At 36.2% G+C, this 13,264-nt stretch overlaps 1 protein-coding gene across 3 annotated transcripts in view; it reads right to left on the bottom strand.

Moving 5' to 3' along the window:
* Positions 1–13,264, bottom strand: part of FNDC3A (fibronectin type III domain containing 3A) — a 218,322-nt gene that overhangs the window by 88,341 nt on the left and 116,717 nt on the right. For 2 of the 3 annotated variants that reach the window (XM_003913872.4, XM_009191925.4), the window contains exon 4: positions 81–157. In XM_003913872.4, coding sequence (XP_003913921.1) covers positions 81–157 — 77 coding nt within the window. Of the gene's footprint in view, positions 1–80; positions 158–4,611; positions 8,630–13,264 lie in introns of those variants that run through there. The other variant, XM_003913873.5, reaches the window with a different exon arrangement.

The following is a 13,264-nucleotide window of genomic DNA, read 5'->3' as shown; positions in this document are numbered from 1 at the left end:
AAATGGTATTTTTTCACCAAAATCAAAAAGAACAATCACTATTATATAAACATGAAAAGAAAAATAGCATAAAAACATACCTGTGGGGCATATCCAGGAGGCACATAGATAGGAGGCACAGAACCATTTGGAGACATCATTGGAACCTGAGCAGGACCTGAATGGGTCACAGAAATGATGTATTAACCCATGATTGCTTATCGGGCTAAAGTTGAAAACAATTTGAATTACATTTTTCTAATACTTCATCTAAACACTCAAGCCAACAGTAACTACATTTTTATAAAATTTTATATACATTTTATAAAAAGAAATTCAGATGATTGACCTGTTATAAAAATCTATCTTGTAAAGTGCACAAATTACCTTTTACCTACATTTGTGTTTCTTAAAGTTGAAGGGGCAGGGGCAGGGGCGGGGGCGGGTGAGAGGGCTTTTTAAAATAGATTAACAGGCTCTCCTACAGATTCTTAGTCAATGGGGTCTTGAATCATTATATTCACTTTACAATTATCCCAGGTGACTCTTATAATAGTGTAAGTTTAGAAACACTGACCTAGAGAAAAATCAAACTAAACTCTGCATATAAAAATCAATGAAAAATACAAAAGGCAAAATTTTCAAAAATAACAGGGACAAAATAAAAAAGCAAGAGGAAGAATAGTTACAAATTTGGAACCTGCTTTGCTAGGGTTAAAACACTGTAATGCGTGACTCATGTCTATAGCAGCTTAAGAACAAAGAAAAATGCCACACGTGTATTTACCCAAAGGAAAAAAAAATTTTTTTTGTTTCTCACACTAAAAAGTTCTAAAAAGGAAAATTCAGCTTCTCTCATTCTACACTTCCTTTCACTTTTACAGTGTTAGGTTTTCCAATTAACTTTTATAACTATTATCTCTAGTTTACCTTCTCTTTTAACGTTTCTGGGAACAAAAGAAGCATTTGGAGAAGGTGTGTTTTGTTCTTTCTAGGAACTAAAATCTTAGTTGCTTTATGTAACTTTTAAAAAAGTCTCTTACCCCCTTTCAGTTCCTTTCTTCCTGTAACTCTACACTGCAGTGTCCCCTCATGCCCACCGGTTTTTAATAACCTGAAATGAAACCTTTTCAAAGAAATTACTTATTTCTAAGGAAATAAGAACAAAGGTCTGATGAAGAATGTAAAGCAAAAAGGATCTCTTTTATATGCAGAATTATAATCTACCATTATATAATGGCTCTCAGCTATAAAAGAAATGAAGGACGAAAAGCTTAATTGTAGGGTAGAAAACAAATAACTTTGTTAATATTATACATACTTCAGAAAACCAGAATAAAGGGCATGGAGGTCACAGCAAATCCGGATTACAGCCATTCTGCCCTTTCTAGCGAAGGCAAGGGGTGAGGACAGAACCACAGAGTGGTGGTAAAATTAGGGCTAGGGAGATGAGAGAGCTAGGGAAGAGAAAAGAGAATACAAAAGAAAGGGGGTATGAGGGAAAATACTAAAAAGGAGTAAGGAAAGTGGGGAAAGTGGAGAAAAAAGGGGGAAGCAAGGAGAGGAGAAAGGCAAGAGGGGAGAGAAGAAGGGGAGAGCAAGAGTTAAGAGAAGAAAACGGAGGGATAAGAAAGGGGACAAGAGGCAATTAAGGAGAGAGTGAAGAGAAGACAACAAGGGAGGGAGAGGAGAAAACAGAAGGGTAAGGGGGAGGAGGAACGATGTGGAGAAATGGGAGAAAGCGGGAGGGGAGAGAAAAGACAGAAGAGGTGGGGAGGAGAAGAGAAGTAGGGATAAGACTGAAGTGGTTGAGAGAAAGTAAGAAGTGTTTATGTAGAACACTAAATTACACATATAATATCTGGCTGAAAAGAACTTTTCAACAAGATAGTCTTCCCATCCAAAACAAGCCCACCACCAAATACATGAAGTTGTCCAGAATATTATCTTAATTATATATAACTAATACTAACTATGTGCCAGGCCTTTTGCATATTTTTTTCTCCTCATAATCATTCTATCAGGCAAATATCATCATCATCCCCATTTTCTAGATGTGGACACTGAGGCACAGAGAGGTTAAGCTCCCCAAGTGGTAGAAGTGGGATTCAAAACCAGGTAGTTTCATTTCTAAGGACATATCCTTACCACATTTTTAGTAAACATTAAACTACTATGCAGTATTGGCAACTGATAAAATTTGAGGCTTAAGAACTATGCTGTAAAGCCTCTAAGGAAAATTAAAGCCTTTGTTGTCTTTACATCCTTAAAAACATGAGAGAAAGAATAAAACTTTCTTAAGTTTAAGCAAACATTACCTATTAATTTACTGGATAAAACCTGTGAGCTGCTTTATACCTCTAGGCAGAAAAGCTTCATATAAAACTCACCTTTTAGTTTCTATATTTCTAGACTCAAGAGAAATGAGGACTGTTTTAAACTAACGCTGGTTTACTTCCATTAGCTAATTTAAATAAAATTACAATAAACTAACTTCCTGAATCCTTACAGGTGGCTTAGATATTATTTATAGTATGTGAAATTCAGCGAGAACTTGACAGAATTCACTGAAAATCATATTTCTAATCTTAATAAACACCATTAGCATTTGCACTTTTACTGTGGGTCCTTTTATATGCTGTCAAATTTAATCCTTAGAGCGAGTCATTAGAACAGGTGTTTTTGTTTTGCCATCAGAGTAATAAGTTATTGCTAATTACATTCAAAATAGTAAAATCACATAATTGCTTCAAGTTGCCCTCCTTTTACCAGAAACATGAATATATATGTAGTTACAATTCAAACCATTTTATACTTTGATAGCCGCTAAAATAGTTTATAATTTGGTAATACAAAATTCTACTTTGTTTTTTAATTACATCTAAGTGTGATGCTGAAAACAGAAATGTAACCTAAAATAAACCAGCAGTAAATATATTACTAGATGTAGCCCAGGAAAAAGACTGATTAACTTACTTCTTTACGAAGTAATCCTTTCACTCTAGCAAGTAATTTTTTTTTTATCCTGAGGCAGAAATGGTACATGTTTAGATTTTTTTTTTTTTTTTTTTTTTTAGATGGAGTTTCACTGTTGCCCGGCTGCAGTGCAGTGGCACTATCTCAGCTCAATGCAACCTCTTCCTCCTGGGTTCAAGTGATTCTTCTGCTTCAGCCTCCTGAGTAGCTGGGAGTACAGGTGTGGGCACCACCAAGCCCAGCTAATTTTTGTATTTTTAGTAGAGACGGGGTTTCCCCATGTAGGCCAGGCTGGTCCTGAACTCCTGGCCTGAGTGATCTGCCAGCCTCGGCCTCCCAAAATACTGGGATTACAGGCGTGAGCTACTGTGCCTAGCCAAAATTCCAAATATAAACGCGTCATTTAATAGGTTTTTTAAATTATTATTTATTTGAGACGGAGTCTCACTCTGTTGCCCAGGCTGGATGCAGTGGCATGATCTCAGCTCGGCTAATTTTTGTATTTTTAGTAGAGATGGGAGTTCCTCATGTTGGCCATGAGGAACTTGAACTCCTGACCTCAAGTGATCCACCTGCCTCGGGCTCCCAAAGTGCTAGGATTACAGGTGTGAGCCACCATGCCCAGCCAGATTATTTTTTAAAAAGACAATTTAACGGTATCACATTTAATGCCTAAAATATTGTTGTGAAGTAACATTCAACACTGAATGCAAACCCCTATTGTATAAACATAATAAATACAAGTATCGATGTTTAGAACTGCAGCATTTACAGCATCTCATGTCTGTTGTTATTCCTGTGTCTATAGTAGCAAAACCTTAAAGCCTTGCATATTTAATGATGTAAATGATTAGCTCCTTAGTTCCAACAATACTTCTTAATTTAGAAAGTAACAGAAGATTAACTATAAACTGACTTAAATTTGTATGCAGTGAGGGAGATTTTGTCCCAAGGAAGAAACTCAGATCGTATTGTCAAATGTATACTTGGCACAAGAGTAGCAATACCCGAACAACTGTGTATACACCTAGCAGCTCCTTTATAATCTATGTGATTTGAGCATGATTTACCCCAATCATGGAGCTATTAAGCATACATTTCCTATTTCAAAAACCTGCAGAAGAGTCAACAATTCTAACCAATTGTCTTAAGAAATCTGAGAAGCTCCCCACCCCAGTTTCTTAAAAAGTGCCATCACTGACTTAAAGAAGATATTTCATCTAGTATAACTTAAATTCTTCCTTATTTTTCCTTGTTAATATTGATTCATATTTAAGAGTTTTTTTAAAAATAAAATTACAAATTTGTCCAGGAGTTTTAATTCTTAAAATGCAACGTGCTGCTGCTGTGCTACACATTCTCTATAAGCCAGCTTTCACAATGGCTTCCAAATAATCTGATGCCAATTTTCAGATTTCAGCTCTAGAAGAAAAACCTAGTAAAATAAAGATCCTAGAATGGAATACTCTGTGGAATATAAAATTACAAAATAACTCGACACAGTCTAACCTTTTTGTAATTACATGGCAATTTAAAATATTTTTATAGCGATTATATTTAGCATCTATTTTTAAAAACACACGGCATGACTTTAGATTAATACAATGCTTTCTGTCTTAAAATAAAAGCAGAATGTTCGAAAACAGCAAATCTTACCACTCATTTTGTTTTTACAGTAGCAGCAGAGAACAAGAAAATCCAACAAGGAAACAGCGTAGTACACGTTAACAGCTTTAATTGGAGAACGGTCTTTTTTTTTTCTTTTGCAAGGCTGTAAGAGGAAAAGATCCTTTGACCGAGTCACATGATAGTCATCACGTGACCTGCAGTGACCCGGGAAAGGGGAAGGGGGAAAAAAAAGCAAACGTTCCCGCTTGCAGGAACGTTTCTGATACAGGAAAAAAAAATGATTAAATGATTTCTACTGCTGCTGCCCTGAATTTGAACATCTTTCAGATTTCCTTATGAACCAATTCAAAAGCTTATCAAAGTGTACTTTTCAGAAATATATATTTGACGTAAATGATTCTCTTTGTGTTCACTTTACCTTCAATAACACTACAGGTGCTATCTTCTAATTTTTTACTCATGTAGCCTGCCGCTAATTTTCATTTATAAAATTTGAGATAATATTTATTAATTTAGAAGATTCAGTCTGAAATGTCATTGTATAACATAATTCTCGATAATCCTTAAGGAATATCCACAATACACAAATAATTGTGTATACAATATAGGTTTGGTAGACATGTGTCTCAAAGGTGAGATTTATGTTTCAGGCTGTTATTTGCCTCTTAAGAGAATAAAGACTACCACTTTCATTGTTTTTTTTTTTTCTTAATTTAAGATTTAAATTAAAGTGCAGGTGCTCAGTAGATGGCATTCTTACTCATATCCATGAATCTGAAAAGACAGCCTCAGGTGCAGGTTCAGAGTTCTCTATCCAAGAACAAGTAGAGACCAGAAAGGAGATCAAAGATGTCCAGTTACAACAGGAAAGAAGAATAAGAACTTTTGGAGATCTTTCATTACTTTATGGTGCTATGTAACTTCAGAGGAAATTTATTAACAGCTAACACAAATACACAGGTAATGATAATGACAGTGGTTTGTAACAAGTTGTACAGTGGAAAGAAAGTGAATTTTGGTATTAAAAGATATACTTTAATAACAACTTCAGTATTTATTAGCAAGGCAATTTACTGCTCTTCTCTGAGGTCTTAGCTTATTTCAGTGACAAGGTTAATCAACATCATAGCATTGTTGTGAGAATGAAATTAAATAAAGCACCAAGTATATTGGTTGATGATACTCAGTAAATAATAGTTATAGTATGTAAAAGTATAATCACCATGTTTTCAAAAATAACCATATAGTGCAGAGTATATACTAGGCATCATTTTGAGTGTTTTACTTGTGTTAACTCACTTAATCTTAACAAGTTAAGTATCATTTCCAGGTAAGAAAACTGAAGCAGAGTAACTTGCCAAGGGCACAAAGCGAGGAAAAGGCAGGATTATCTAATAATAAGGCTATACTTTTCAAAAACTGTAAATTACGTTCAGAGGCCCCATCTCACACAAAGGTGGAAAATAATTGGCAAAGGATACCCTAGAGAAATAGGTCCCAGTAAATACATGTAAGACACCCCAGAGGAGATAAGACAGTAAGGGTCTATTCTTACAAGTGGGGAAGGGTAATTGTTAACCTCAAAATTCCTATGAAAAGGCAGGGTTGCCCTGAAAAACGAGACCAAAGGGCAAGGAGTCTCCTGGTATCAAAAGAATGTACTCACAAACGTTAGACCCAGCCCCTCTGTAAATCCGACCATGTCTCTGATCTTCAGCCCCTAAACAAAAAGCAAGCCTCTGCAGACCACCTTCTTATTTTTGCTCACATTTTCACACAGCTGTATTTCCATTTCTTGACTGATTATTTAACTTATCATCTCTTTTCAATCGTTTCCATTATGCTCACTAGAAAGTTTTTTTTTTTTTTTTCCATTATAAATAAATTCCCTTATATCCTCAATCTTTTTACGGAACACTTGTTCCTGTGTTGCCTTGAAATGAAGCCTGGATGTCCTGGAACACTTTCCCCAGCATGCCCCAGGAGCAGAGACTTCCTATCCTCTCCTGAAGCAGTGCTGGTAGTCTGCAGATACTCCAAGGCTACTTTCCTTCACCACTGTTGCTCCTGTTTCATGCTAAAGTTCCTTCTTCCTTGAGATCACGGCATATGTGCATACAATCCTCTACCCCTTCTCAATGCTTTAAGGCTGAGTCCTCATTTATTGACAACTTTGGTGCTGTGTTCAATTTTGTTCTCCATCCCAACTCTTGTCCATTAGCATGACTTTAATGTCCAAAATCTAGGCTTAAAGTTCCTTGAACTCGTGTCTTTCATTGTATTTTTAGTAACCCATGTTCAAAGATACAACCTGGAACTTATTTCTTAGAACTCGATTATCTCATCTTTGAAATCTCAAACTTTCATGTGGCCATGATATCTTTCTTTCATCTCTCGAGTTCTCTTTCTTCTACATTTGTTCTTCATAATGATCTCCCTTTTCTCCTGATCCAACACTGCTTTCATAGCCTGATTTCCTTTCCCATCCATGTCTTCCTTTGACTTCCCTATCTCCTGAAAATCTCAAGTTCAATCAGTCTTCTCTTATACCTGAGTTGTAGAAATCAAGCGGTACTCAACTGGCATGTTTATAAAATTTAGTATCTTCAGTCTTAACTCAGCTGTCAGCACTGCTCAGGAATCCTTTCATGAACCTTTCCCTGGTCAATCACTTATCCTGTTTTCTAGGGTGATTATCAGAAATTCTCATTACGCTTTAAGAGCCCTCCCCAACCTGACTTCAACCATATCTTGAAATTGAACTCTTCACGTTATTTGACATGAAACTGAACTCCTGATGTTATGAAACTGAATTCAATGTTACATACAAACTTTTCTCATTCCTTTCCTCTATTTGCAGAAGCAGCATTGTTCCTTCACTAAATCAAAGGTATCTTTCCTCTTTTACTCTTGATCTGATCCTCCACTTGGACTTGGCTTCACTGGTCATTTCTGTCCTGTCAGGTATTTTTGCCTTTACCTTTGTTCAGTCTCTGAACCACTGCATCTGTGCCCAGAAACATGGTAAACTTTCACACATAAACCACGCATACCATCCATCTCTGACTGACACATTTTTTCTGCCCCGTCATACCATCCAGCGACCACTCTTTTCTCAGCCAAACTTCTCAAAAGTAACAGTAGCTCCATTTTCTAACATAACTCTATATAACTTTATTTAACTCGATTTTCTAACATAACTCTATATAACTCTATTTAACTGGATTTTCTAACATAACTCTATATAACATTAACTGTATAACATGACTCTATTTTCTGACCTTACATTCACTTTCACATTTTAAATAAAATTTTGATTATGCAATATTTGATACACACAAAAGAAAATAGTGTAACTCATTAAAGTGACTATTTCAAATCCACCATGCAAGCCAAGAAACAGGTCACACCAATACTGTTGCACCCATGTGCTCCTTCACCATCTAATCCATCACTTTGTGCCACTCATGTCTCCATTATTCTGAATTTTGAGTTTATTCTTACCTTTCTTTTAAAAATAATTTCCTACAAAAAAAAATCACATATATCCCTAAACAATACTGTTTTGCTTGCTTGAGTTTTATAAAAATTTTACAGTGTATAGTTTCCAGTAACTTGCCTTGTGCAATATTATGATTTCTAGGACTCATCTATGTAGTTTCATATAGCTGCAGTTTCCTCATTTTCATTTATGTTTTTGTGTAAATAACTATAATTTGTTTATTCTGTCATTAGCTTTTGGGCTCTTTTCCGTTTCTTTTTTTTTTTTTTTGCTTTCATTCACTTAACAACAAACACATATAGATTATCTACAATGTGTCAGATACTGTTCTGGGCACTAGAGGAAGAAAATAATAACATGGTAAACAACTAAATCATATTCAGTAAATCACAAAGTATATTTCAAAGTGATAAATGCTATAAAATAAAAAAGAGAGGCTGGGTGTGCTGCTTCGTGCCTGTAATGCTGGCACTTTGGGAGGCTGAGGTGGATCACTTGAGCCCAGGAGTTCAAGACTAGACTTGGCAACATAGTGAGACCCTGTCTCCACAAAAAATCTCAAAAACTGAGTTGGGTGTGGTGGCGCATGCCTGTGGTCCCAGTTATTCAGGAGGCTCAGGTGGGAATCTCGCTTGAGCCTAGGAAGCTGAGATAACAGCGAGCTGTGATCCTGCCACTGCACTCCAGCCTGGACCACAGAGTGAGACCCCATCTCAAAAGAAACAAATTGAAAACAGAGTAGGGTAAAAAGGATTTTAAGTACTAAGACAGGCTGATGGTGAGGGGGGAGATTGAAGATTGCAATTTAAAATACAGAGATCAGTTTAGGTTTCAATGAGAAGGTCACATTTGAACCAAGACTTGAAAGAAGTGTGGGAGTGAGCCATATGGATATCTGAGGGAAGAACATTCTACACAGAGGGAGTAAAGGCCCTAAGGGGGAACATGACTGGCATGTTTAAGACTTAACAAGGACCACTGTAACCAGAGCATCATGAGTGAAGAGGGAGAAAAGGAGTGAGGTTAGAGTGATTAAGAGGGAAATGAGTTACACTCTTGTTAGGCCTCATAGGTCACTGTATGCTTTTACTTTGAGTAAATTAAGAGCCATTGCTGAATTTTAAAACATGATCTAAATTATATGAAAAAAAATTCAAATGACTTATACACATTGCGGGTAAGAATATGATACAACCATTTTGCAAAACTGGCAATATCTGCTAAAGTTGAACATATGCATACTCTAACATCTAGTAATTCTACTTTTAAGTATATGGGCAGTGGAAATGCTTACATATGACACCAACCAAACGATGTAATTTAGAACATTCATAGCAGTACTAATTTTAATAGCACAAAAGTGGATGAAGCATATTTGGGGCTGATTAGGTGTTCAGATTTGGACATGTTACATTAGAAACGTCTGTTATCATCCAAATGCAGATTTCAACTAGCAGGCAGTTCATTTTACTATTCTGGAGTTCAAGGAAATACCTACCTAGTCTAGAGATACAAATTCCAGAGTCTTTGGTAGATAGGCTTTAAATCAATGAGACTGGATGACATCAACAAAGGAATTAAAGTAGATAGAGAAGACAATCTAATGCTTTAGATAGGAGCATGAACACTGCTGCTATCTATATGTCTCTCAGCCCACATGTGCAAATGTTTCTTTAAGGTATGTACCTAAGAGAGGAAATGCTGTGTCTTAGGGTTTTGTGAATGTTAATTTTTATAGGATAGTGCCACATACTTTTCCCGAGTATATTAATTTTTATTCCTACCAGCCAGGCATGTGTAAGAGGTTCTACTGAACCTCTCCATTACCTGGTATTTAGATTTTAAAATTTTTGCTCTCACTTTGATCTTATTTTGTATTACCCAGTTCATGTTTTCCACCTATTCTTCTACTGGGTAGTCTTTTTTTTTTTTTTTTTTTTGAGACGGAGTCTCACTCTGTCGCCCAGGCTGGACTGGGTAGTCTTTTTTAAAACATAGATTGGGAAGAGTTTTTGTGTATTCAGAATACTAATTCTCTATGGTTACATTGGTTGCAAATATCTTCTTCCTAGTTTATGACTTATTTTTCATATATTTTATGATGTACCGAAGTTCTTAATTGTAATTGAGTCAAATTTACTAATCATTTGATAGTCAGCATTTTGTGTGTTTGTATCCTAAAAAAACTTTCTCTACTCTGTAGTCATGAAGATACTCTCTCTTTATTATTATTTTTAAGTTTATCCTTTCACATAAGTCTTTAAGTCTTCAAGCATTAATTTTGGGGTGAGTTATGAGGAAAGGATCTGATTCCATTTTAATCCAAATGGATAACCAACTGTCCAGCATTGTTTCTTGCTCCCTATTCCCTAGGACATGTCTCTTACTTTCTGTGGGCATGACAACACAATTAAGATTATCTTATAGAAGATCGTTTTTTAATAAGAGGATGGTACCCAGAGCAGAGCATCCATTCTACCAAATGACTTGAAATGGAAGTCTCCAAAATCACATTTTTTTTTCTTTTGAGACGGAGTCTCGCTCTGTCACCTGGGCTGGAGTGCAGTGGCGTGATCTCGGCTCACTGCAAGCTCCGCCTCCCGGTTCATGCCATTCTCCTGCCTCAGCCTCCCGAGTAGCTGGGACTACAGGTGCCCACCACCATGCCTGGCTAATTTTTTGTATTTTTAGTGGAGATGGGGTTTCACCATGTTAGCCATGATGGTCTGGATCTCCTGACCTCGTGATCCGCCCGCCTCAGCCTCCCAAAGTACTGGGATTACAGGCATAAGCCACGGTGCCTGGCCCCAAAAATCACATTTCAACTCACCATAATCAGGCTTTTATCCAGCCCACTCTACTGAGACTGCACTGGCAAAAGTCACTGAGATCAAACTCTTACTTACCAAATCCAATTAATCTTGCTGACAACTCTCTTAAATATTCTCCCTTAACATACGAAATACTAGTTTCTCCTAGTTTCCTTTCTACCTCCTGATCATACTTTTTCAATTTCTTTAATGGCTTCTTGTCTTCTGCTCTTCCTTAAGTGTTTGTTTTCCTGGGAGTTTTGCTCTTGGTCCACTTCTCTTAATCTACATGATCTCTCAAGATGATCTTATTTACTACTCTCATGAAAAATTATCATTCTGTATCTCATCCAGACTTTTTTCTGGAGCTCTATATCTATAATACTTAATTTACATAAAACTCAAAACCAGTTATTTTTTCCATCAATAGTCACTCCGCCTCTGTGTTACCCATGATAAGTTAGTCTCAAGACAGAAATGTGAGAATAATCCTAGACTCTATTTTCCCCCTCATCTCAACTTCCATGTCATCTATTTGGGAGTTCTGACAGTTTTATCTCCTAAATATCTCTCAAATCCATGTTCTCTTCTACTCCATTGCTATTGCCTTAGCAGCACTAGGCTCTTTCTAGAACTATTCCAGTATTCTCCTAATGGGTCTCCTTGCCCCCAGTCCCTAGCAATCAATACATCTCTCACACTAATGCTAAACTGATCTAAAAAAAAAAAACAAATTTCATTGTATCCACCTCTGCTTATAACCCAGAGACAATTCTTTATTGTGATGAGATGAAGTCCAAATTCTTTACTGTAGCCTACTATGCTTCCACATGAACTGGGTGAGGCCACTCAAGCTGGTAAAATACTAGTCTATCCTTGTCAATACTATGTGAACCACATTTGTTTCCACTGGGATCAAAATGTCTTCAAGTGGAATTTTGTTATTATTTTGCTATTTTATCATTCATTTTATTATAATTTGTTATAGCCTAAACATAAGGCAGCATAAGGTAGTGATGAAGAACATGGACTCTGAGCTAGCCCGTCTAATTCTAATGACAGCTTATAGCTGTGAGACCTTGCAAGTTACTTAACCTCTTTGTATCTTAGTTTTCTAACATGTAAATTGGAAATAATTATTCTATTTCAGAGAGATACTATGCAGATTAAGTGAGTTCATATTTGTACAGCACTTAGAACAGTGTTTGGTTCACAGTAAGTGCTTAAGCAATGTCACCTAAGCACAGTCCTAGTGCTTATATTGACAAGCCTATCTGAAAATCAATAGTTCAGGAATGGTAGTTAATATGTTAAAATGTTATGAAGAAATCCAAACACTTGCTATGACATGCCATGCTATTAAGATAGCTCTCTGCAAAATATTTGAGATATTACAAAAATAAGCAGGTACATTTTTAAGTTTGCTAAAATTGTCATATAATTAAACAAGAATGGGAAAATGAAAAATATGCTGGTCACTGCATAATGCATTCCTATAAACTGTAATCTTCTCAATGCATCTTCTGTGTTTATTCCTATAGAACAATTGTTTGATGCATATACTCAAATTAACAAGGTCTTTAGGAAACAAAAAATACATGCATCCTGTATTTTCCTCACTATAACCAAAAGGTCCTTGAATGTAGTGACCACGTCACTAACACTGAGGATGAGAACTCTGTGGCAAATGGGAGAATAGTAAGGGTATGAAGTTAAGTCTTGTTAAGTTTTCTTAGAAGGGTACTCAAGGTAGGAGTCAATATCACCTAAAGCACACAAAAAGCACTGACATTTGGATGGAAAACCCAACATGATTATGCCCTAAATATCTGCTAGTTACATATAACAAAGCAAAATGTACCTATATTTATCTCACTGAAACTACTGTGAAGAAAGATCCTAAACTGTTTCTAGTAAGTAAGGGATATTATAATGGAAAACAATCAGTGAATTAGTAGCTAAACCCATTCCAAAAGACAGTTTAAGGTGATTTAAGACATATGTAGCACCCAAACCAAACCAAAACCCAAGCCATGACAAATGGAAGAAAAGGGGAAATTAATATAGAAAAAACAATAAGAAAAACGAGTAAGCTTAAAAAAATCAAGAAAACAAAGCTAGGCTTGCTTCATGCCTGTAATCCCAGCAGTTGGGGAGGCTGAGGTGGGAGGAATGCTTGAGCCCAAGAGTTACAGACTAGCCTGGGCAAAATAGTGAGACCCTGTCTCTAAATAAATAAATAAATAAAAATTTAAAAAGGAGGGAGGCTAGTCTTGTGCTCTTACTAGAGGATGAGCAATAAAAGCTCTCTGCTCTGTGTAATCTGAAATATGATTAAAATCAGACACCAAGACCACGCTGTCAAGTT

This window comes from Papio anubis, chromosome 15 (genome assembly GCF_008728515.1).
Source record: "Papio anubis isolate 15944 chromosome 15, Panubis1.0, whole genome shotgun sequence".
NCBI lineage: Eukaryota > Metazoa > Chordata > Mammalia > Primates > Cercopithecidae > Papio > Papio anubis.
The sequence above is the reverse complement of the archived record's forward strand: the minus strand, read 5'-3'. Positions and strand labels throughout refer to the sequence as shown.